Source organism: Primulina eburnea, chromosome 8 (assembly GCF_022965805.1).
Source record: "Primulina eburnea isolate SZY01 chromosome 8, ASM2296580v1, whole genome shotgun sequence".
NCBI lineage: Eukaryota > Viridiplantae > Streptophyta > Magnoliopsida > Lamiales > Gesneriaceae > Primulina > Primulina eburnea.
In genome coordinates this window covers 44,182,943-44,207,641 of record NC_133108.1, presented here as the reverse complement: position 1 = coordinate 44,207,641, position 24,699 = coordinate 44,182,943, and the positions used below count along the sequence as shown (strand labels likewise).

The 24,699-nt window shown below is 36.1% G+C and overlaps 5 protein-coding genes and 1 non-coding gene across 9 annotated transcripts; 4 read left to right on the top strand and 2 right to left on the bottom strand.

Annotated features, from left to right (window-relative positions):
• Positions 1 to 2,080: 2,080 nt before the first annotated feature.
• LOC140840172 (cyclin-P3-1) lies at positions 2,081 to 5,092 on the bottom strand. Its single transcript, XM_073207344.1, is given in 4 exon segments — positions 2,081 to 2,844; positions 3,057 to 3,076; positions 3,078 to 3,486; positions 4,762 to 5,092. Coding segments are annotated over 3 exon segments (660 nt in total). The 5' UTR covers positions 3,462 to 3,486; positions 4,762 to 5,092; the 3' UTR covers positions 2,081 to 2,588.
• Positions 5,093 to 6,786: 1,694 nt separating this feature from the next.
• Positions 6,787 to 9,232, top strand: LOC140840171 (RAN GTPase-activating protein 2). 4 transcript variants are annotated; one of them, XM_073207340.1, is made up of 2 exons: positions 6,787 to 6,928; positions 7,331 to 9,232. In XM_073207340.1, exon 2 carries the CDS (start codon positions 7,342 to 7,344, stop codon positions 8,941 to 8,943), a length of 1,602 nt encoding a protein of 533 aa, XP_073063441.1. In that variant the 5' UTR covers positions 6,787 to 6,928; positions 7,331 to 7,341; the 3' UTR covers positions 8,944 to 9,232. The 4 variants fall into 4 exon arrangements, with proteins under 4 accessions (XP_073063441.1, XP_073063442.1, XP_073063444.1 ...); XM_073207341.1 differs by having other exon boundaries at positions 7,325 to 9,232; XM_073207343.1 differs by having other exon boundaries at positions 6,793 to 6,951.
• A 697-nt stretch (positions 9,233 to 9,929) lies between these two features.
• LOC140840170 (chloroplast stem-loop binding protein of 41 kDa a, chloroplastic) lies at positions 9,930 to 12,263 on the bottom strand. Its single transcript, XM_073207339.1, has 6 exons — positions 11,768 to 12,263; positions 11,532 to 11,653; positions 11,266 to 11,368; positions 10,715 to 10,853; positions 10,280 to 10,557; positions 9,930 to 10,148 (listed from the first exon to the last, which is right to left on the bottom strand). Exons 1-6 carry the CDS (start codon positions 12,158 to 12,160, stop codon positions 9,966 to 9,968), a joined length of 1,218 nt encoding a protein of 405 aa, XP_073063440.1. The 5' UTR covers positions 12,161 to 12,263; the 3' UTR covers positions 9,930 to 9,965.
• A 364-nt stretch (positions 12,264 to 12,627) lies between these two features.
• On the top strand, positions 12,628 to 12,699 carry TRNAH-GUG (transfer RNA histidin (anticodon GUG)). Its single transcript has one exon. It is a non-coding gene; the product is annotated as a tRNA-His (tRNA).
• Positions 12,700 to 12,834: 135 nt separating this feature from the next.
• On the top strand, positions 12,835 to 20,451 carry LOC140840169 (probable transmembrane GTPase FZO-like, chloroplastic). Its single transcript, XM_073207337.1, has 11 exons — positions 12,835 to 13,392; positions 13,496 to 14,058; positions 14,172 to 14,240; positions 15,752 to 15,946; positions 16,287 to 16,418; positions 16,976 to 17,062; positions 17,207 to 17,644; positions 17,730 to 17,897; positions 18,475 to 18,705; positions 19,061 to 19,176; positions 19,856 to 20,451. The coding sequence occupies exons 1-11, from the start codon at positions 12,900 to 12,902 to the stop codon at positions 20,139 to 20,141; spliced, it is 2,778 nt and encodes a 925-aa protein (XP_073063438.1). The 5' UTR covers positions 12,835 to 12,899; the 3' UTR covers positions 20,142 to 20,451.
• A 2,591-nt stretch (positions 20,452 to 23,042) lies between these two features.
• On the top strand, positions 23,043 to 24,358 carry LOC140838069 (protein FANTASTIC FOUR 2-like). Its single transcript, XM_073204159.1, has one exon. The coding sequence runs from the start codon at positions 23,313 to 23,315 to the stop codon at positions 24,120 to 24,122; it is 810 nt and encodes a 269-aa protein (XP_073060260.1). The 5' UTR covers positions 23,043 to 23,312; the 3' UTR covers positions 24,123 to 24,358.
• The last annotated feature ends 341 nt before the right edge of the window (positions 24,359 to 24,699 follow it).

Below are 24,699 nucleotides of genomic sequence, written 5' to 3'. Positions count from 1 at the left end.
AAATATATATATATTTTTTTGTTATTTGATTATGCCCATATAATTGCAAATCCGAAAATGGAAACGTAAAAGGATGTAATTAATTAACACGAGTCAATTTTTTAAAACGGTTTCACGAGTCAATTTTGTGTTAGTTTTTTGTCTCTAAAACTTTATAGTTTTTAAATTATAATTAAGCTTCTTCTTTGTGGGAAAATCTTGCTTCCCCCACTGTATCCATAAAGGGGGGCCCTACCAAGGTTTGATCGACTAAACATTAAAAAAAATATTAAAGGGGAATTAAAAAATAATAATTTTCATCATGATTGGATTTTGGTAATTTAAATAGTTTAGTTTTTTGAATATTGATTTGGCTTTTCTTTTCATTTTTAGTTAATTTCACTAGAATGCTAATATGAAAAAAATATATATTAGTAATATCCGATGTCTACTTTACGATGAGAAAAATACACTAAAAATAAAATCTGATTTTGACCAATGATTATCAAAATTCAATGTAGACCAACTTACCAAACCAATTTCCCATTATTTTTTTTTTCTGAAGCAATTTTCTCATTGAAAAAAATTATATTCTTCTGTCTATAATTTTTTGTTACATTTTAAAATTACACGATGCATGAAAAAGAAATATTGGATTTATTCAGTGTTGTTTACCGACACCCATCTCGAGGGGAGCCCCCATCATATATATTATTGTACTTGCACCAATTGAAAAATGTGGTTGCGCCACCGTGCGAGGGGCGGTGGTAGGGGCTACAAATAATGCAGATAACCGGTTGCTGACTCCAAAGGCCGTATTAGGGAATTATATTACAACGAAACTTCTTGCTTCACCGACACTTCTTTTAACCTGGACGGAATATTTCATGCTATCCCTGTAGGCAGTTGCCAGAATTTTTTCTGGCCCATATTTTTTTTAATTCCCCCCCATGAAATGAAATCCTGGCCCTTGATATGGTGTGGGCCACGTCGAATCAACCCTTTTGGACCTAGAATTATATATAATACTTAGGATCTAACGTTTTCTTGTTTAATAGAAGTTATTGTGTATAATAATTATTTATATTGAAAGAACGATCGAACTGTTTTGTTTGAGTTGTTGTGCTGTTTGAAATATTCAACTTGTACCACTACCGTCGACTATAGCTTTTGATAAAACGACAAACACTCAATCTTAAAATTGGTAAGTAAGACAAAGTCACAAGTTTGATTTTCATTGACTACAAGGAGTGCGATTATTGGAAGTGAGGATATTGGGTGCAATAAGAGCGATCGAACCGTGATGCTTGAGCTGTTGTGCACTGAGTTGCATCATTACAATCAGATATAGTTATTAGTAAAACTGCAAATCTTTTAAGACGTATAACAGTTCAATCACACGTTTCGATTGTTCTACTCAACAGAGACAATTATTGCTCACGACATAATATATTGCATACATTGTATTTTTTTTTTTAAAAATTCCAAAATTAATTTCAATTGTGGATACATTTTTTATATAGTATTTTTGGATCGTACTTTTCTGTTTTTCAATCCTAAAATTAATTTCAAGTGTGTACGTTTAGTAATTATATGTCTATGTAATATTAATTTTCTTTTTCATTTTTTTTTGTGGGGGTGGAAGATTATTTTATGTGTTACATTGATTAAATAAATATGTTATATGAATCACTAGTCAAATCTAGGTAATGGTTAGAATTCGACGATTTTGGAAAACTTTTTTATATAATTATATTTGAAAATATAATTATATATTTTCTTTCGTTTTATAAACATGTATTTCAAATTACCTTCGAGTGACGATTACTAAGCCCGTTAAATAGATTGGGCCTACAGTAGTGAAAAGAACTGTAGACTTCTAAACATATATGAAACCTGTCGGGTTAATTCAGTCATCCCATTTTATTTTAAATTTGGTTTATCATGTTTGGGCAGTCATAAATCAGTCAGTCAAATAATATTCAGAAACATTTTATCAGCATGATGGCCTGTAAAAATAACGAACACAACTAGCAAACAAATTTCAATCTATGGTATATCGAAACTTCACTTAGGGATATGTTACACAGTACGACGCGAACACCCGACAGCCCGAGACGCTCCTCTTAAAGCCCAGGGTGTTGCCAGGCATAGTAAGAACCAAGTCGAAAATAGTGCAATGTCCGGTGCCTAACAAGTCGCAGGGCATAGCAAGAATCGATCGAGTAAAAAATAATGTTTGGTTGGCAGTGATAAGGGTTGATGTATTTTGAACAAATAAATGCATATCAAGACTTTTGAGGGGTCTATCATGTTTGGATCATGAGATATATATGGAGTTCAGATTTTTGGAAGAACTTTACCCAAATTGTAACACCTTAAGGCGGGGAGCAAAATCATCTAAAACAAAATAACACGACAGAACCTATCAAACAATCTATTACCCATACAACAACAAAGAATGGACACCGGACATGGGACGCCGGACAGAAACTTACACATGATCACAACACTTGACCTCTTAGGATATAAGAAGTAGTAGTTTCGCATTTGACTTGCTTTCTTGATGTCATCAATTGTATAGAGATAATCCAACCTCGGGCAAATCTTCATCTAGCAATCGATCGAGAATGAGAGGAGTCGTCTTTATTTCCCCAGCTATCTTTCACCCCACATGCTTGGATCGGGCGTTCAATGACTCCCACTCCCCCCACTTCTATTTTCAAAGCCGAACAGTACTTCTCGAACGTTTGTACGCTAACATATAGTCGGAAGTCCACAGCAAATAAGAACCTTCTTTCTAACTTGTTCATTTCAGTCGTGCTCACGCCTCCCACACGAGCATAGTATGCATTATTGAAGAATCTGAAAGTTGATTAGAATATGTCATGTCACAAATTTAAACATGTGCTTACATAGTTTTAGTGCACCCCTCCAGTGCACTTGATCCAAACACAAACTCGTAGAGGAACGACTGTTTGCCGATATTAATAATTGGCAGTGATGATGCATACAAATAGATTTTTTAACATGAAAAAACGAAGCCACATGAAAATATTTGCTTTTGAATAACTTACGCGTCATCCATAAATTTTGCCTGCCACCATTACACTGGTTATTAAAAGTCGGTGGATATTGAGAGAAGTTATGCGTGAATCCGTCCGTTGAATAAATCTATCCACATATATATGAGCAATAACAAAGCAGGAAGGACTGCAGCACGAGTACTTAAAAATCCGAGCGATATATTGTGGAATGCTTAGAGAAGGGGCTCTTAGACCGTGAAAGATGGTTATAGCATCTTTAACCTGTGTGGTTTCAAGTATTCTTTCATTTTTCTGGATGGATCTCTCCAAGAACATTGAAAGAAGTGATAAAACTCGGGGATTTCCTCGATTGTCCTTGTTCGAGTCCTTAAGCCCCAATATTGCATCATCATTTGAGAAAACAGTCTCTTTTTCAAAAGCCAAAGCTCCCATCATTTCCTGGAACTAGTTTGTGTACGCGCTGAAGAAAAGAGAAACCAATCAGCGTCTGACAGCATCAGATTTGCAAAAATAATAAACAGTCTCACAGATAGATTAGATAACCAAATCGAATCAAAAAATTAATAAGGGACATGGGTTGAATACAATTTTAGATCTGCCAGGGAATAACTCAAGTGGAAAGAACAGAATGGTTATACGGCTCAGTGAATGACCATATTGAATAGATTCTTATTTAATACTTACGAAACAAGTCAAACTCTAGAAGATAGAAAGTGATTAAAAGATGAAAAATTTTAATCACGCCCTGCATCGACACTGCTATAGCCTATATGATGTAGTAATTCATGAACGAAGTTAAAAATCTAATTCTTGGGTCAAGAATGATTTGTGCCATAAGCATATCATGAACAAAATCGAGATTTGATAACAACCCTATGCGATAATTTTGAGGTTACTAAGCTCCAGAAATTGAATAATTGTAGACAACTATATGGTTTGGGCCAAACCATATAGTTGTCTACAATTATTAGTGGTAACACAATCAACACCGCATTTGAGGGATAAAAGCTCCGCCCGAAAGATATCAGCTGCTGCTAACATTTCCATCAATAGCTTAGCTTACATTGGCCAGAGTTAATTCAGATAGAGGAACGACCATGGCCCTTGCCTGACTTGTACTGTTTCATGAAAATATAAGTTCTGTGCCACGAAACACACCAAGTCGCTTTCTACTCCTAAAAGTTCATAGGTCCGACATTAAAACAAGAATGTTACTCCTTAAATCAACTGATAGCCATAGCCGTAGTCGAGCTCTAAATCTCACAGATGTTCACATTGAAAAGAAACTTTTGCATGAACAAGAAACTAACATAAGTAAAAAAGATGCAAATTAGTAGATCCAACACACACTAAATCCTCTTTTACCAAACAAGAAAGGGCCTCCAAGAAAACAGAAATCTATTAAAAGCTTCAGGCAAAATCGCCCATTTCTCTAGACCTACAAAGAGGCCTAGAGAATCAGTAAACACAGTAAAGAAACAGTAAGAACAAAAAGAACAATCTTTTCTCATCTCCTTCCTCTTTTACACGACAAGAAAATGCCTCCGAAAAACCAGAAATTTAATTAAAAGCTTTAGACAAAATTTCCCAATTCAAGTAAACCTACAAAAATCAGCAAAATCCGCTTTCCCTCAATAAAAATAAGAAACCCAACTCAACCAAATAACCCAGTAAGAGAAAAAAACAAAATGATTTCCAAAAAGATTGAAGAAAATGCAGGACAGCTCACACGAACCTCTTAGAAGATCTGCAACTTCAATCTTCGATTTCGGTAATCAACATCAGAAAATTTTCCTGACGCAGATTCTCGACGTTCTTGAATGATTTACACCTTAAAGCATCCACCTTTGTACCACTTTATCCACTGGTCTGGAAGGTAGATTCGTTCAATGAACAAGTAATAAATTGCGTATAGTTGTCTGTATACATTTTTGTGGAAGAGATCCAGCTTTATTTAAGTATAAAACACTTCACATGGAAGCTCTAAGACACAGAATAATAATTAAAAAAATATAAAGAATAAACTACATGAGAGGAAAAGAATTATGGGTGATTTTGTCGGCGGTCTAATGAGTTCAATTGCGGTGCGGCGTGGCCGTGGGTCCCGGATGTATTTTCTTCGGTACCTTCGATACCCATCCGTCGATTTTTTTGTGTTCAGTTTCTGGTACTTTTTTAGTATCATATTTTCACAGTGAGGTGTACCACATTTCCACATGAAGTATACCACATTTTGTATGACAAAGTACCACAATTTTGTAGGGTAGAGAGTGAACCCAAACAAATATTTTGATTGAGGATTTTTCACCAACTTCCGTTATTTTCTTCACGTTAAAAAATATAGTTTTTCTCTTTTATTTTCTTTTATTATTTGTGACATAGAATTAAAAAAAACAATGAGATTCTCTATATTCGATTATTACTTGTCGGTGTATCTAATGAATTTATTAGATAATGAAGACATCGTGATAGGTTGAACTCAACTGTCATTTATGAACTAAACTTTAATTTTGCTATGTTTAGGTCGTGGATGGTTCATCACAATAAAGATTATATAAAATTGAAGTCGAGAAATTTTCATGTTAATGGGATGTTAAAATCGTTAGTGGAATAAAATTTGAAAGAAGATATTTTTTTGACGTTTTTGTCTATAAATTGTTAATTAGCAATAATTATTTTCAAAGTTATATATATAATTCGACATTGCTACAACTAAGTTTGACCTTTCTATAAAATACTAAAACTTTATAATATAATAACAAATAAAGATATAAAAATAGTCTGGTTTGTTAAAACTAGCAACTCAAGTTTCTTCTAGGTTTTTGACATCAAACCGAAAGACTTTAATTGGTGTGTTGATCAATATTGTCAAATTTATATATCTAATGTTTTCAAGAGAAAAAAAAAAGGAATTTCTTGCAACGAAATACACAATTTAAATGCTAATATAAATGTAATTTATATTAGCATTTAATCGAGTGGGTATTGATTAGATCCCCATTAGTTGAGGTTTGCATATTCGGACAACCATTGAAGGTGTAATACGGATTGAAATTTAAGAACAGAATTCACATTTTAATGGAAATAAAGTTTTGATCACTTGTTGAATATAAATCACCAAACCAATTGGATGTCTCGTCGGCTCCGTAAATATAATAATTAAAATTTCATGTAAATTATATAGCGGGATCTTTCTTTATTTCGATAAACCTATGAATAAATTAAGAAAAATACATAAACTTCGTATCTGGTTAAAGGTCAAATTCTATATATAAATCTGAATTTTCAACCACTGCTTCCCACGAAGTGGTTAAATCTTCTTGGTCATAATGTTCTTGTGGAAGGGGGTTGTGCATTATGTGGATCGTCTTCTGCTTCGATAACTTATTGTCTGTTATTTTGTTCACAAAATCTCTAGACTCTGGAAGGAGACGATATAATATTTTGGACTCATTTGAAAAAATGTGGCATGAATAATTTTTTGGAGTGTGGTTTTCAGTTGAGGGCTGTTCTATCGACCATTGATTTTGAATTATTTGCTATGTTGGTTTGGGGAATTTTGAAAGAGAATTGTCGTTGGAAACATGATCAATCTAAGTTTTCATATTATATATATACGACAAAAATCAATTTCCACTAGTTATTATTCACGTATAATTTCTTATTGTAGTGAGCTAAAGCCCAGTTATATGGGCCTAAAACATCGATATGGGCTTTCTGAAGTCCACAACGATTTATCCAAACAGCGGGAATTGCAGTGCCCACGTCTCCACCTCTCTCCAATTCAAAATTACAGTTTCTCTTCCGATTCTTCGAAGGTCTCTCTGGATTGCTTGAGAAAGAAGCACCATTTGAGGAAATATCTCCCTTTCGCTATCTTTTTTCTGCGCGCAAAATTCCAGGTTTGCTTTCTCGCTTCTCTCAGGTTTGCTTCCGATCTCTGATTCTCGTTTGCCGCGTTTTCCCCTTACGGTTGACCTGAAGTTTCCATCATTTCTTTAGTTTTTTTTCGGGGAATTCAGTGATGTGAATGTGCCTGGTACTTATGGATCTCTTGTTAAGTCACATTTAGGAGTGTCAAGTTTGCTGTTGTACAACTGTCTTATCGTGTTTATTCAATTGTTAAAAATGGGTCAGCTCTAAGTCTAACTTTGTAACTGCTGTTTTGTAATGGGAATTGCATTTATTATTCGATGAACCTTTGGGATTATACGTATGTTTGTTATATTTTTCATATGTGAACTATGCCTATGATCAGTTCTACGTGATGGTCGTGGTTTTAATGTTAAGATGTTTAGTTTCAGGTTATTTTAAGATGGAATTTGGGGTTCCGTCGGTCAAGTTATGGCCCCCGAGTGAACACACTCGACTTATGCTCGTTGAGAGGATGACTAAGAACCTCGTGACTCCCTCCATCTGGTCTAGAAAATATGGTCTCTTGAGTCACAAAGAAGCGGAGGAGGATGCAAAGAAAATAGAGGCCAAGGCTTTTGCTGCAGCAAACCAACATTTTGAGAAGGAAACCGATGGAGATGGAAGTTCTGCAGTACAATTGTATGTCAAGGAATCTAGTAGACTCATGATTGAGGTTAACAAACGAGGCCCTACTATGAAACGTGATGGAGAACTTGATATATTGGATAAAGTAAAAGAATCTGATGGAACTGTGTTTGATATATCCAATGACCCACGAAAAGTTATTGATGCAAGTGATGCCGAGAGACTGTTAAAAGCGTTAACTGAGCCTGGAAATAAGTATACGAAGATATGTTTCAGTAACACAAGTTTTGGTCGGGATGCAGCGCATATTGCTGAATCTACATTGTTATGCCTCAAGGATAAATTAACTGAGGTAGACCTATCAGATTTCATTGCTGGAAGAGATGAAGAGGAAGCCCTAGAAGTCATGAATACATTTTCTTTGGCTCTGAAAGGAGCTAAGCTGCGGTATCTTAACTTGTCGAACAATGCTTTGGGTGAGAAGGGTATCAGAGCATTTGAGGCACTTTTAAGGTCTCAGCATGATTTGGAGGAGCTGTATCTGATGAATGATGGCATCTCAGCGGAGGCTGCAGTAGCAGTCCACGAGTTCATTCCATCGACCGAGAAACTCAGGGTTCTTCACTTTTATAATAACATGACAGGAGATGAAGGTGCAATTGCTATATCTAGAATGGTGAAATGTTCTCCACTTTTAGAGGATTTTCGTTGTTCCTCTACAAGGGTAGGATCTGAAGGAGGAGTTGCGCTAGCCGAAGCACTAGGAACATGTACCCATTTAAAGAAGCTTGATTTGGTGGATAATATGTTTGGTGTTGAATCTGGATTGGCTCTGAGCAACGTGTTATCTGCATTTTCTAATCTATCTGAAATTTACCTCAGCTACTTGAATTTTGAGGATGAGGGGTCTATTGCCATTGCAAATGCCCTAAAGGAATCTGCTCCATTGCTGGAAGTTCTTGAGATGGCTGGAAATGAAATCACTGCAAAAGCTGCCCCTGTTTTGGCTGCCTGTATAGCTTCAAAACAGCTTCTTTTCAAATTAAACTTGGCTGATAATGAACTAAAGGACGAGGGTGCTATCTTGATTTCCAAGGCACTGGAAGTCGGTCATGCTCGATTGCATGAAATAGACATGAGCACCAACTTGATAAGAAGGGCTGGTGCCAGGTGCTTAGCCCAAGCTGTTGTAAGTAAACCAAGACTTAAATTGCTAAACATCAACGGCAACTACATTTCTGATGAAGGGATTGATGAGGTAAAAGATTTATTCAAGAATTTTCCCAATGTTCTTGGTCCATTGGATGACAATGATCCCGAAGGAGAAGATTACGATGACGAGGATGACGAACAAGGTGGTGACAACGATGAACTGGAGTTCAAGCTCAAGGGTCTTGAAATCAAACAGGAGGAATAAGAATTGTTCAATGCTTGTCGCTTGGTTTCACTATTCCATGGCCTTCTACACTTTCAGTTCTTTGTCTGAGTAGGGTTTAATTGGACCATTTTGAACAAATTTCACATTGAGGAAGATCTTGTGCTTGGGTCTAATTGTAGTCATGTATGTTTCTAATTTCTTTTGGATCTTGGAAGTTGAGTGATTTAGAAATTGTTTTTAATTCATAGTTTTCAATGTTAAAACTGCAATTTATGTTGTGTCCTTGTATGTATGGATAATTCTCAATCTGATATGCTGCTCTTGAATCTTGAAAGAATTTCTGGAGACATCCATTCGAACCAGAATTTAGTGTCATAAGCAATGTTGTATGCACTGTTAGTCACGTATGCACCTCGGATATATATGAAGACATTTCAAATCTTTCTATTTCACGTATTTCCATTTGTTTTTAGTCTGCATCTACACAATAAATTATGAAATCGTGAATATGATTTCAATTGTTAGTAATAAAGCTGATAAGCCAGCATCCAATTCGATTTTTTTTCGGTTCAATCGCATAGTGATGATTTTGTTATGATTTCTTACCAAAGGGATTTGGTTATATTAGAAGATCAGGTTTAGCGCGTTGGACGTTTGTTTGTGTTGGCTTTGCGGTTCATGTATGATTCACTATCAAAATTTGGTAATAAGAAAGTATTGTAAACTGTAGTAACGTGGATGATGGGACAAAATTCTTATTTTCAGCTGAGAAATTTTACAGGAAAAAAAATATGAAGAAAATGAGACAAACAGAGTGAAAAACAGCAAGACTTTATCAGCTGGAGATATTTTAAAGAAAAAAGATTCGAGAAAATGAGATGTAAACAGTTGGATATCCTACTTTTTTTTATGTCTTTACTTCCAAATGTAGCTGCTTCAAAATCAGGCATTAGGAACGTAGCTTAACTTTATTCTGAATATTCGACTTTTTTTGCACCCTTAACATGATCATCAACAAAATTGCCAATTGAATTCTTTACTTGTTGGGCTGCGAACACTAATCATGCAGCCACAGGTACTTTTAATGCTGCTAGAATCTTGTCATCTATCTCAAATTGAATTTGTTTCTTGTCTCTACCAATCTTTATATATTCATCGAACCGCTCCTTCAAATCCACTATAAGGTTTGTTGTTCCGCTCCATCCAAGAATCTCCTTTGCAGCTCGTGGCTCGGAATAAAAATGCTGCAGAGGTATGTAATAATCAATAATAGTAGCTGGATTTGTCATATTGGTCGGAAGGATATTCTACATTATTTTCTGCAAGTCGCAGATTCTGAGTAACTTAAGCTATTTAAAAACAGATCTAGACATACCATGTTACGGAAAGGAAATGCCTTCTTTGCATCAATTCCCACTGCTTCTGGATCATAATGGATAATCTCAACAGGAAGTCCGGCGGCTTTAGCACATAGTTTAGCCATTCCATCAAGTGTCACAGCACGGTCACTAACACAATTGAAGATGTTACCACTTGCGGCATCTGGATTTTCGACAGCCAAAGTAAGCATTGAGGACAAGTCCCTGACATGAGCAATGTTAGTCAATTGCATCCCAGATCCAGGAATCAGGACTGGCCTTCCTCTAACTATACCTGTACAAAGATTGATAACCGCGCCTTATCAGTTTCTTTCTTTCTTTTTCTTGAATATAACGTCCTACATCAGCAACCTTATTCATTGAAGCCTCTGTGATGATGCAAACATTTGATATTGAAATGTTTTAGTATACTTTCAAGATTTTGCACTTACGGTCAAAGAACCATTCCTCACAGTCCTTGTTGTTACCAGATCCAATCATATACTGTGGGCGGAACGATGCCCATTTACCAAAGGTCTCTGAGATGTATTGCTCAACCCGAACATGACCAGCATCGGCTCTGACAGCATCCTGTAGTAGCTCATGATCAGTTTTTGGTTGAATCCCAGGGGTATATCTGGTTTAGTTTTCTGATGCTATTTATTTTCAGAAAATGAGTTTTTCAAAAAAGCATTTGGAAATCAAGTATATGTTCGGTCAACTTTTTAGGAAAACACAAAGTTCATTGTAGCATTTGCATTGTCAAAGTTTTTTTTTGACAATATACCAGTATTTGAAAATTTGAACTGCACTTTTGGGGAGCGATGAATATTTATACCCTAGGTAATGATATCGTTGAGAGGTTAAAACCAGTTTTTAGTAAAAAGGTTTAAATGAGATATTAAAGGCGTTTTTGTTTTTAAAAATGAGATTGTTTTTAAAAACTAAACCAAACATACCCCAATAATTTGTGTCCTAGTGCTATGTACTCAAGAAATCATACCCCTTCGATATGAGGAGGTTCATCCGTTGTCTTGTAAATCCCAGCACTGCTGATAAATAAAAATTGCTGTACGCCACAGCTCTTTGCCCAATCTGCTACTGGCCTATGAACAGATAATGATATTAGAAGGTATGTGTACTTTGCATGGACTAATATTTTGCTCTATAGTTTGTTTAATTGCTTGGTATCCAAATTAGAATACCATTGCCGAGTTTTCTTTAGAATGATCTTTTGCTTGAATGAAATTATAATCATTAGACACGAACCTCACGGATTCCAAATCCTTGCCATTGTTATCCAACACCACATTAAATGCAGCATCTTCCAATACCTTACCAATATCTACGGGCTCACCCCACACTGTTTTGCCACCAGCACTCACAATTTCCTGCAAAATCAGGAGCCAAACACGAAAATCCCATCACAAAAATCATCCAAGATCAAATGTTTCATGTTTCAATTCATAAGACATCATTCTGCTTATGTGCAGACAACTCTCAACTGAAAATCTGTTGAAAGGAGGCTTCTTCATCTTGTCCGACCCCTCGTCACCGACGGTGAAGATCGTAACATCGTGGCCAGAGCCCAGAAGTTCCTTTGCGAAGTAGAAGCCAATGACTGCATGGCCACCACTGTTTGTGTTCAGAACGAGCACCTTTTTCTTCTCTGCCTTGACCGTAAATGACTGGGAAATTGTTGAAGAAGAAGCCCTTTTAGAGCTTTTTGCAGAGAGAGCTAGAAAAGATGGAGAAATGGAGATACAAGAGGAAAGAGTGTAAAATGAAGGAACAGAGAGAGACAAGTGTGAGAAATGGCAAATAGAGGAAGTAGAAGATGAAGAAGGGGAGATGGAACTTGACAATATAGAAGCAGCAGCAGGAGCAGCAGTGGCCATTTATTCTCACACCTTTCTACTTGGTTTTTTGATACACGATTGATCTTGTTAGAATAAGCTTTTTGTTGGTTGGATTGGAGATATAGGATTGCCTTTTTTGCTTCAGTTTACAATTATGTAGTTACTGTGTGACGTTCTTGTCGGATGGAAAATATGTGGTCGTTAATTGGAATGGATACGTTCTCTTATTTTCTAATGAAAATAACAAGCATTATCGGGTTTTAAATTTTTACAAGTAATTTTAGTTATAGAGTGAGTCTCATGTGAGACCGCCTCACGGATCATAATTTATGACACGGATCAACCATATTCATATTCACAATAAAACTTTTTCATGGGTGACTCAAATAAGATATCTTTCTCACAAATACGACTTGTGAGACCATCTCAAACAAATTTTTATCTTAATTATATATGGCGAACAAGATAGTGTATGATTAAAATCATAAATGCCACAAAGCCAAAAAGTGGCTGTAGTTTAGTGGTGAGAATTCCACGTTGTGGCCGTGGAGACCTGGGCTCGAATCCCAGCAGCCACATTGAAATGTCTTAGATCATAATTTTTACTAGTTACCCATTGTAATTGGGCTGGACCAATCAAGCTAAAATGGAGCCCACCATTTATCGTTTTATACGCAATTCAATTTGGATAAAACGGATAGCACAGCACAGTCCTCCATCACACACCACCCCAGCTATCAGGCAGCCCATCCTCAACCTTTCGTCGCCGCCTCAACCTATGGTAATTTCCTCAGTTTCCCCGTTTGTATTCCCCTTGCACCTCGCACCGCGCCTTTTCTTTTCCCATCCTAAGCTACTAATCTGCCACCGTCCAACTGTTGCGAGTACCTCTGCGTACTTCTACGCGCATTGCGTCGTTTCATGTGGCAGGAGGCCTGTCATTTCAAACTCCGCGGAGCAGAATCCTCCCAGAACACTTTTCCCTGGCGGCTACAAACGTCCGGAGATCAAAGTGCCGAATCTCGTACTCCGGTTGAGTTCTGATGAGGTGTTTCGGGACAATAAGCTGGTGCTTGATGTTATCGACGATGCTGTTGCGGATAGAGTGGGTATTGTGGTGCTTACTGGTGGCAGAGGGAGTGGGAAGATGCTGTATGAAGCTGCGTGCTTGTTGAAATCGGTTATTAGGGAACGCGCCTATCTGTTGATTGATGAGCGCGTGGATATCGCTGCTGCTGTGAATGCTAGTGGCGTTTTACTTTCTGATCAAGGTTAATGTTATTCTTCTTAATCCTTGGTATAATTACCCTTGGTTATTTTTATCACTGCGAGTTCACCATCTTGTAACTGTCATATGCTTTTTTCATCTGATAGGTCTTCCTACGATAGTGGCAAGGAATACAATGATGGATGCAAAAAATGAGTCAGTAGTAATGCCTTTGATTGGAAGAAACGTCCATACGCATGATGCTGCGTCAGATGCTTCTAATCTCGAGGGTGCTGACTTTCTTATCTTAACTGTTGATTCTGGCCGAAGTCCAGAGCAGCTAGTGAGCTCTGTGTATGGGCGCGTGAAAATTCCAATCTTTGTCATGGTTGATTCATTTGGATATGGAACATCGTTTACGAAAGCCTCAGATTTACTAAGATCAGGAGCTAGTGGTGTAGTTGTTTCGGTGGATGAGTTGAGCTTGTTCAAAGTAGATGACCTGAACAAACACTTTTTCCGTGAATATGCATCAAGAAAGAATGTCAAGTTGGAGACTAGCAGTCAAAGCTTTGATGAGCTCAAAACTTTGGATGTGGAGAATGGCTTGCCTGGGAGGAAGACGGTTACTGGCTTTAAAGTATCGGAAGAGAGAGAGCAACAGTTAATAGAAAAGGAGAGATCATTTTTGCTTGAAGCTATAGATGCCATCCAAAGAGCCGCACCACTGGTGATCATCTAATGCTAAGTAATTTGATGCTGAAGTTGGTCTTCAGATAAAGTTCTTTTCACTAATTATGTCATTGCGTGTATGTAACTTCTTGCATTGACTTTGAATGACAGATGGGGGAAATCTCACTTCTCAGGGATGCTGTTTCTCAACTAGATGAGCCATTTTTACTGGTTATAGTGGTAATTGTGTGCTGAATTTCAACCAATTCTGGTTCAGCGGATATGCATGGGTATTAGCTCTTGATTTCAAATAATATTTTGTTTTCCTGCTGATAGGATCTAATTTTGAATTGACTATTTTATTTTTTAGAAAGAAATTTTAATTTTTTATGTTTATACAAATTTCAATCTCTATTAAATCGACTTCAAATCTTTAAGGACCGGTAGTATGAGCCTAACATTAAGATAAGTGAACTTAGTTTCATGTTTTAGCCATTTTTTTTGTGTCTCTTCGATGATTTTTTGTTCTATGTGTGGTTTACACTTTTAGCCTTGGGGGAATGAATTATAGGTTGATAAGCAGAATATATGACCAGTCTTTAAATCTGAGTGGAAATCTATATTTTTTGGCGAACTTGAACTTAGATAAACCATTCATACAATCTATTGGCTACCAGTAGGCAGGAACATAGTATGGAGCTCGTTATGATGGATATTCTAGACCCTATGTTTGTACACTCCATGATGGGTTTTTTTTTTTTTGAACTTGAATTTACTTTTTGTTTCTTTCCTAATCTTCTCCTTTATGTTGGTTATTCCATGTTTTGAACGCCCCGGGAACATATGAGGCCTCAACATAGTCATTCTCCTTTCTTGTTCATTGGAGGGTGATATTTTCTCTAATGTGGTAACTGACGTGACATGGGAAAGAACTTGAGAGTATAAAATATAATTCCCCACTGGTGGATAGGCTATCTAACTTCTGTGATGGTTTGGGAAGTATGCTAATCAGTTTGAAAGATATCAGAATTCGCCCCCCAAAAACCCCCCAAAACCCTCGAAGTTTGTCCATCTCCCCTGTCATAAGGGGCTTTATGTGATAGTCATTGTCCCACGTCTTAGAAATTAAATATGAGTTTAAAATGAGCTTACTATGGACTTCTATAACAATTTGGGTTAATAATTTTCGTAAAGCGAGGACGAGTAGTTGCTATAGGGGCTCATTGTTCAGTCATGCAGGTGCGGGCCCGGGTTCGGGAAGTAACTGAATAGTATCACAGTCGGTCACCGGCAAGAAACACCGGAAAATAAGTGCTATGCAGGGCAAAATGCTACGTGCATGGGACCACCTCTTGAAACTGCGGTATAAAGTGCTACATGACGGAATCCACCTCTTGAACTTGTAGGAGCCACCTCTAGATTCTCGGCGTTGGTGTTATCGAGCTGTCAGGCCACGACGAGGGCGTCGCATTCTGAACGAAGGGTGATTGTGATACCCTTGTCTTGCATCTTAAAAATTAAAGATTTAAAATGAGTTTAAAATGGACTTACAATGAACTTTTATAGCAACTTGATATAATCATTTTCATCGGGTCCAGGCTTGAGGCGTGACACTTATATCTCATTTTCTTTACCTGATAACATTTGTTCTTTATTATTTATTGGCTTTGATACCTAACCATTAATCTGTTTATTCTGATTTGCATTCAACAGAAGTTTAAATGAGAATCCTTTTTTCTTAACATCCACAGGGAGAGTTCAACTCTGGAAAGTCGAGTGTCATAAATGCTTTTCTTGGGCAACGATACTTAAAGGATGGGGTTGTTCCTACAACTAATGAACTCACCTTTCTTCGTTATTCTGAGTCGGATACCGGAGAGGAACGTTGTGAAAGGCATCCCGACGGTCAATTATTGTGTTATTTACCGGCTCCAATTCTTAAAGACGTGAGTTCCATGTCCTTTTCCTTCTTTATATTCCATCATCTTATCTTATATGTGTATTTTCTGTTGTAAAGAGGATATTTGAGTTTTTTGTTGGAGGATTTGTTGTCTGGTTTCCTTGTTCAATTCTTACTTTTCCAGTGCTGAATTAGTATTTTGTTTCTTTTAATCTTGTATTCTAATTTCTATGAACCATTTCCGTTAAATTCTTTCAATGGGTAAAATAATAATTAACCTATGTATTAATGAGTGTTGTGACTTATTCTTGTATCACAGAGATAATCATCTGGATTTCCTAATACTTACTCTTTGTGTTCTTCCTTTTTCCTCCCCGCCCATTCAGATGATAATTGTTGACACTCCTGGAACTAATGTGATTTTGCAAAGACAACAACGGCTCACAGAAGAATTTGTGCCACGTTCAGATTTGCTTCTATTTGTTATGTCTTCTGATCGCCCGCTGACTGAAAGTGAGGTATTATCGCTGCCACTATATCTTCAATAGCCCATTTTGTTTGATTCCACTTTTATCCTCGTGGAAAATTCAGTCTTCTGGACTTGCCCATGTAGATAATGAATCTTTCTGCTTGAGATGATACATTTTCTTGAGATTTCTTCAGAGCGAACTATTCTTGTTCTTCCAATTGCTTAGCTTGAAGATATCATGATTTTGAATAGCCGTATGTTTTCATAAAAATTTCAAGTGATTCTAACTTGAATTGGTTGGTCGGTTCCGTCTGGTTGCCACTTGCTTTTGCTTTGTTAAGTTACTTGTTTTGTTTTGATGAAGTATGCCCTTATTGGATTTATCTGAACATTATTTCACATTTTTGAAATATTATTAATATTATTATTTATTTTGGGATTGCTATGCTTCATTTGACCAATTTGGTGATTTCTTTCATGTACTTGAGTTGTTTCGCTTGTTTCTGAGAATGACTTCATGTCTGCACCATTCTATTCCTTCATCCTTATAGTTTATTCATTTTTCTCTGTGGAACTAATCCGTCATCCTCTTATGTTGTCTTTCAGGTTACTTTTCTTCGTTACATTCAACAGTGGAAGAAAAAAATTGTTTTCGTGCTGAATAAATCTGAGTTGTATCAAAATGCGGATGAGGTTCCAAGTTCAAACTATTATCTTGAATCCAGTTGTTTGTGTCCAGTCACAAGATTTTTTTTCTTGTAGTTGGAGAAACTAGAAGTTGCTGTTGAACTTAATGCAGCAGCTTCCTCTTATTAAAGTTTTGAACATTTGATGCAGCTTGAAGAAGCTGTTGCATTCATCAAGGAAAATACTAAAAAGATGTTGAATTCTGAACACATATCCTTATTCCCTGTATCTGCACGGAGCGCGCTTGAAGCAAAACTTGCTGTTTCTTCTGGTGGTCTAGATCAGCAAGAAAAATACGTGATGACTACATTTCAGGGAGCCTGTAATTTCTCTGAACTTGAAAAGTACTTGAATCAACTTTTGGATTCCTCGACGGGGGCAGGAATTGAAAGGATGAAACTTAAGCTAGAAACCCCCATTCAGATTGCTGAACAGTTGCTCACTGCTTGTCAGAAGCTGGTCAGGGAGGAGTGCCAGCAAGCTAAACTGGACTTGGTGTCAGTGAATGATCTTCTAAAAAGTGTAAAAGATCATGCATCAAAATTGGAAAGCGAGAGCTTAACTTGGAAGAGACAAATCTTGTCTAGGGTATGATATAGTGGTGCTGTTTATATTTTTCCTTTTTATAGGAGAGAATTAATTATGACATTCTTTGGTGCACAAACAAATGCAGATTGATACAACACAGGCACGTGCCATTAAACTTGCAGAATCAACTTTGCGATTATCAAATCTCGATGTTGCCATTTCATATGTTTTCAAAGGAGATAAATCTTCTCAGATGCCGGCTACCTCAAGGCTTCGAAATGACATAATTGACCCGGCTGTTTCAGAAGTGCAAGTAAGTGCATCAATTTGTTTTGGCGATTGAAGTTGTGGATTCTCTTCTATTGGCAGATAAGTTAATATAGTTCTGATGCTAAGATACCAATTCACGTCTTATACCACTGGCACATCCAGACTCTAGGTTTTTTAAATTTTAGTTTTTCATTGAGCTTCTGTAAGATTCATGTGCCCCGACTAATTTAAAGATATAGTTCAGCTCGCCTCTGGTGAGACTCTGTTTAAATTGGTGTTTATTCTGTTGGTCCTGATTTAATGACCAGAATGAGACAAGCTCGTCCCTAAACAAGTCTTTACTAATCCCATACTTCGGTTTTTTTTTGACTAGTTTTATCTCCCATGCACCATGCAATTTCATACTTTCCACTTTTTTTTTTCTCCGCAGCATGTGGAAGATTGTACTTCATCCAAACTATGTTGGCATTATTTTGTGTTACATAAGTACAAGTTTCTTAAACATTCAAGTTAGATTGATGAACTATGTTTTGCTTTTAGGCTGTGTACAAATCATTTTAATACATCTAACATACTAATTCTTCATTTCTATTTGTGAAAAAAAAATTGGTGGCATCTAGAAACTACTCGAAGAGTATGTGACATGGTTGCAATCTAGCAAAGCTGGTGAAGGAAAATTCTATAAAGAATCTTTTGAGAAAAGATGGCCTTCGCTTAATGTTCCATCAATCCAGTCCCAACTCGAGGCCAGTGAATTGCTAAGCACAAAACATGAATTGGGCAGGCGTGTGATGGAGGATTTTAGTGGTGCTGCTGCATCTAAACTGTTGGAGCAAGAAATGCGTGAAGTGGTAATTCTGGAATGTTGTTTAAAATGTAAATTTTTACTGCATTTCACATTTAATGGAATCATTGTTGTGCATTAAATTCATCAAGTTGATTGACGTTGATGTCCAAGAGACTCACATGATAATCTATTTATTCTTCGCATATAACCTGTACACATGGATGTTGGTCTCCTTCCATATTTCATCGAGTCTCGTCTCTAGAAGTAGATTAAAGCAGCATCTGATTTCTGACTAGGATATGTACAGAATTGAGCAGTATATAACGCCCTAGCTTTTAGTGGTCATGATAATGTAATTGCTCTAATTTGATATTCCACCCTGATTAAACTTTTAAAGATACCACCCTGTTTCTTTTCAGTTTGTGGGTACTGTTGGTGGTCTTGGGGTAGCTGGTCTATCCGCATCACTTCTGACATCTGTCTTGAGTACCACTTTGGAAGATCTCCTTGCTTTGGGCCTGTGCTCTGCGGGAGGGTATGTAATCCATCTCCTTGTTTAAGTTTCTCTTTGTCAATGCTTTATGTGCCCTTATATCTTAAGTTGGTTATTTTTGTCTTTCATCTTATTTTAAATACATGATATCTTACCCTGCTTGAGCATGACGTTTGTGTATAATAGGATTGACATTCCTGCCAGAGCTGTAGGATTTCTTAAAGCCAGACGTCTTGGAAAAATTAACCTAGGGTCATTAGAACCTCAAACATGACATTACATAATATATGGATTATAGCAAGTACAGCAATCATGTTCGGACTCATCACTGACTTTGGGATCGGTCATGATTTTAGCTTATATTAAAATGTTCGGTTTCTTAGACAACTTTTGCTTCCTTGCACATCCTTCTAGATAACTCTTACTGTAATGTACTGGCATGTGAACGACTCACTAAATCCATGTTTTTATTGTTTCTGTTAAAAAATGTATCGAATTTGTCGTAATGGGTATTAATGTCTGCACTTTTTTGAGGTTAATCCTTTGGTATTTTAGCATATTGTCAACCTAGGTGAATTTTGTGTTCATGGGGAATATATGATTCACGTTGCATCTCTGTCTGGTCTTGTCCTGCCTTGTCAGTAATATGTTCAAATTTTGTCGTCTTGTTTTCTTCTCCTGTATTCTATATCAATACTGACCTAATGTCTTTGCGATGTAGTCTGTTAGCGATTTCAAATTTTCCAGCCAGTAGGCAACGGGTTATAGACAAGGTGAAAAGAACTGCGAATGCCTTGGCACGTCAAATTGACGAAGCAATGCAAAATGATCTCTTTGAGACTACAAACAGTTTAAACAACTTTGTCACACTTATTGGAAAACCATATCAAGAGGTGGCTGAAGATCGAGTAAGCAAGCTTTCGGACACTTTAGACGAGCTAACGGCTATTGAGGAAAAACTCAAAATACTACAAATCGAAATCCAAAACCTTCACGTATCTAGGTAGGCAGCTATAAAACCGTTCATTATGGATCCAGTGTCATCATTTCTCTCAGCAACTTCAGGAGACTGTCAAATGTTGTAGGCTATTGTATTTTATACATCCAATGAGGAAGTCTCTTTAGGATTCGATCATTCCAGGTGGAAGAGAGTTTTTGTGATTGTCGTAGAGGAACATTTTAGTATATCAGCAAAATTTTATGGCCTATGGGTGTTACTCATTGTCATGTATGATTTGCGTATTATCCAGGTACCGACATTAAAGATGTGAAGTCTCAAATCTTTTTTAACGATTGAATACACATTGAAAAAGCTGTGGTGTCTCCACTTTTATGCTCCAATTTTTCAAACAAAAATTATATCGAGTGAAGACAACTGCTGCTCTAATTGTTTGGTAACTTAATTTAAAACCGTCCATTTTGTCATGAAAAGTTGCCACTAATTTGGTCCAAAGGATTATCTTTCTATTTCAGGTGTTTAAAGTTGTAGATAAGATTGTATACAAAAAATTTGTATAACACAAAAACACCAAGCTGAGTTATAATGGGGCATGACTTGTCAAGTTTTTGTTAATGTTGATAGAGCAGATTCAGTGTTTTTTGTGAGACTTATGATTCAATGTACGAAGAAAGGAAGCGATTATATTTTGCTACAAACATTTTTCATATAATTTGGATATCTATTTAATTGGAATGACCAATTGATTTGACGTTGATATTGCTCGCTCTTGATTGGTAAAAGAAATATAGAGTAAAGAAACAAGTGCAATAATGGCTAGAGTGGGTAAAGATTAGGAGGTAGAAGGAACATGTTGTGCATTAAGTGACCTATTATGCCGTAAATATAGACTAGACGCCTTTCTATCATTCATATAGTGGCTTTGCTTTGTTCGAATTAGAGTACAAAAAATTATAAAAAAAATCAGTTTTTTAAAAAGTTAATTAATAATTCTTTTGAAATATCTTTTTCCATTTATTTAACATAAATTAAAGGAAGATTGAGATTTTTCATATATTCCTTCTTGCCTCCTTTCTTTTTTTGAGTGCCCTTAGTCCACAAAACATTTATCTCTATACGCTTTTAGGATAAATCTCTACATAGGATTGGGGTGGGTATTGCGTTCATGAAGTTTAGCTAATTAAGATTTTCTACTAATAGGCCTACCAAAAAATAGAGTTAGACATCATGCGACAATGTTTTTAGAAATTAGTCCCCTATACAGTTCATGCATTTTTATTTCTCTAACTCGAGACATTAGGAGGAAAATATTCAAAAACTATTTTCCACGAAAAAATCATACACGTCTCTACTTGCCCCAAAAATTATATTATAGATTCTGTTTCAAAATCTAATGAGACTGTAAGAAACTGTGTTCCATGTGTTGGAACACTAACCTATTCAATCCACAAACCAAAAGGGTCTACCTACAAGTGACTGATCTATGCAGAAATTTATATGAATGTGAAATTTGAATCGTCTTGATAGCATGGAATATAAATATCTTAAGTGTGGCATGCTAAGCTAAATCTTTGATAAGTTAAAATTCCCCAAGTTTATGAGGTATTAATTCTAGAAATTAGCTTCAGAACATTAGAGAAATTTTGTGAAATGCACTAAAAAAATTCAACCTGAAATGGACCTTTTTTTTCCTTTTTAGAAATGGGAATTGGACCATTTTTGCAAATTTCAATCCTTGAACAGGCGTTGGATATAATATAACACAATACAGCGTTGCTAAAGTTAATCACATTCGAAACTTTTGAGGCGAGTACTTGTTGTCTCTTAAAAAAGATATAATATTTTGGTATATAAAAATAATCGTAAAATAAGTTTTTATATTTAATTAATGTTTTCCCTTTTAAAAATTTAGCAGTATCAGTCAATTGCAGTGTCTGTATGCTAACCTTGATTAAATTGGCCTTATGTTTAATGTTTATTGACGTACATGCAAGATTTCATTGAAGGGACCACATTTGTCTTTCTGGTAGAAAATTGAAAAACAATGTGAGAATTAACTTCCAAGTTTTCAAACAATTATTCATCAAATATTGTCCGATAATTCACTCACTTTTGCCCCATCGGATATCGATCTCTGATTTTATGGGGAAAAGGGTACTTCTAAAAGGCAAATGGTTATTATTAGAATTTGTTTAGATGCTAAGCTAAGTAAAGGGGGTATGAATTAGTACAGCATGGCTTCTTCTTTTTTTCCTTAAACAAAAAACATTGTATATGATATGATTTGGAATGTCATGTTTGTGGAAAAAGGACAATGGGGGTGAATATAATTCAAAAGGCCACAATATAAAAATTTGAACTTTGTTACATGCTTTGGTTTCTTGGGCAAAAACATTGACCAACAAATAGATGCTAGAATCATTTAAAGATAGATTAATAGTTTGTCTACCCTTTTCTGTAATAACTGTTTACTATAGTTCAAGAAAAGATAGAATCCAATCAATATCACCAAAATAAATGCCTATAGATTTCAAGCCAATGTGTTGATATTATTTGAGTAAAAATTGGAACGAAATATTTAGAATTCATTTAGATTGAAATATTTGAAACATGAAAACTTTAAAGTCATTATTTAACTCTATCATATTTGTTTGAATGCATACTTTGAAGTTTATTTCTCCCCCTTATCATCTTATCCCTACAAATACAAGTTTTTTGAATTGTGTATGTCAGATTCATTCATCGAATATATTCATACATTCTAGCAAGTAGTAGTAGATCCAAAATTGTCTAATGTATATATATGTGTGATTTAAATAATTTTTACACAAAAAATCTATTGGTTGAAACTAAACACAATTTTCTATTACATTTGGGCCCAATCTTTGCATGTGTTGTCCTAAACACTTTTTAAAAAAAAGGATTCCTCTATCTCCACAGAACACTTACTGCCACCTATAAATTGAGCTCCACCTTTCACTTCCCTTTCACGTTCAACTCCCTCTTTCATTTTATTGACTCAATTCCCAGACTTTATCCCCATTTACACAACCTTAAACATGGTTTAATCCAAAACCCTTCCTTCAAATTCTCATTTCATCCAAATAATCCTCCTAAATCCCAAGATTATATGCATCGGTTCAGGCAAAAACAAGCCTAAAAAACAACAAAAGCCACTCTCCTCTGTTTTTGCTCTGTTTTCTTGAATTTGAATTGAACAATGTCATCCACTTCAAGTGTGTTAGTTCAAAAATTGGCTCCAGGAAAACCAGAGTTTTCTTCTCCGTGTCACAGTGAGAAAAGTGGACAAAACTCCTCAACTGTATGGGATTTCATACAATCCCTCACAAAAGATTCACGCAATTTTACACAATTGACAGATGATTCGGAACAAGTTTATGTTCAACCTCTAGTTAAGAACTCGGCTTCTTCTCTAAGCTTGAAAAGCCTGGAAATGTGCACTGAGAGTTTAGGGAGTGAAACAGGAAGCAACATTGATTCAGACATAGATGATTTTTCAAGTGTTTCGTTTGACAAACGAAATCATGATGACAAAAGTCCCCCGAGAACCGAAGAATCTTCCGAGAAAGTCAAGCACAGCACCAGCTTTCCGCCTCCGCTGACTTCAATGAGTAGGAGTGATTTTGTTCAAGTGAAGACTCGTCGCGAAGAGGGACGACTTGTGATTAAGGCCCTTTGTGTTTCTTCTTGGTCCCCCTATTTTCGAGCCGAACGGTTAAACGGGAGGCTCAGGCTCTCTTTGTTACACAATGGGAGCTGGGAAAGTGAAGATGAGAGGGATGAGAACGAAGAACAAGTGGACGAAGAAGATGCGGATGAGCAAGATTTGGAAAAGAATGATGATGAAAATGGATATAAAGGCTGCTTTAGAGGTGAAAATCTTGAAGAAAATGGTGCGAAAATTGAGTGTGGAATGGGGGGTGGTGAGTTGTCTTGCTGCAGATGCCATGGAGATGGGAATGGTAGCAAGAGGCTTCGGAGTTTGCCACTTTCTATGGCTATTTCTTGAAATTAAGATGTGTTTCTTTGGGGAGATTTAGAGCTCATCCCTAAATTATTTTAGGAAAAATTTCAAAAAATGATTGTAGCATCATTGTTGGTGAAGACCATATTATTGAACTTCCTCATTTAATTTTGGCTCTCGATTTTTTTTTTTAAATGTTGGAAGGGTTTTCAAGTTCTTGAAGTTTGTGGTAGTTATTATGGTTATTTGATTTGAGAGGAAGGATTAAAAAAAATGAAAGACTTGTTTTTAAATCCCAAACATCATAGTTGTATGTCAGTTCAGTATTTGTCTCATTTACTCAGAAAATATTTTTGTACTTTACATGTGTTTTTTCAAATAAAATTTGATACAAAACATTGAAAATAATGTACTGATACAAAATAGTCATTATACTCAAAATTTTATACAAAACATTGAGTGCAAAAGATAAAATTTTGAGTATAAAATTAGAACAAGTTTACTAATATCAATACTTACTAAACTTATTCGGATACAGGTCCTCCCGCGACAATTGCATGTAACAATATTATCGGTAGAATAAAATTTAATAGATTAAAAAAATAGGAATTGAATAGTTTAT

Excerpts from the sequence above, each read along its gene's own strand:
- LOC140840170 (XM_073207339.1), bottom strand. The coding sequence starts at position 12,160 with ATGGCCACTGCTGCTCCTGCTGCTGCTTCTATATTGTCAAGTTCCATC. Across the intron at positions 10,854-11,265 it reads AACCTCCTCATATCGAAGGG|GATGCTGTCAGAGCCGATGC; the intron begins GTATGATTTCTT and ends GAGCTACTACAG. Across the intron at positions 10,149-10,279 it reads CATTTCCTTTCCGTAACATG|CATTTTTATTCCGAGCCACG; the intron begins GTATGTCTAGAT and ends ATACCTCTGCAG.
- LOC140840171 (XM_073207340.1), top strand. The coding sequence starts at position 7,342 with ATGGAATTTGGGGTTCCGTCGGTCAAGTTATGGCCCCCGAGTGAACAC.
- LOC140838069 (XM_073204159.1), top strand. The coding sequence starts at position 23,313 with ATGTCATCCACTTCAAGTGTGTTAGTTCAAAAATTGGCTCCAGGAAAA.
- LOC140840169 (XM_073207337.1), top strand. The coding sequence starts at position 12,900 with ATGGTAATTTCCTCAGTTTCCCCGTTTGTATTCCCCTTGCACCTCGCA. Across the intron at positions 13,393-13,495 it reads CGTTTTACTTTCTGATCAAG|GTCTTCCTACGATAGTGGCA; the intron begins GTTAATGTTATT and ends TTCATCTGATAG. Across the intron at positions 14,241-15,751 it reads CATTTTTACTGGTTATAGTG|GGAGAGTTCAACTCTGGAAA; the intron begins GTAATTGTGTGC and ends TAACATCCACAG.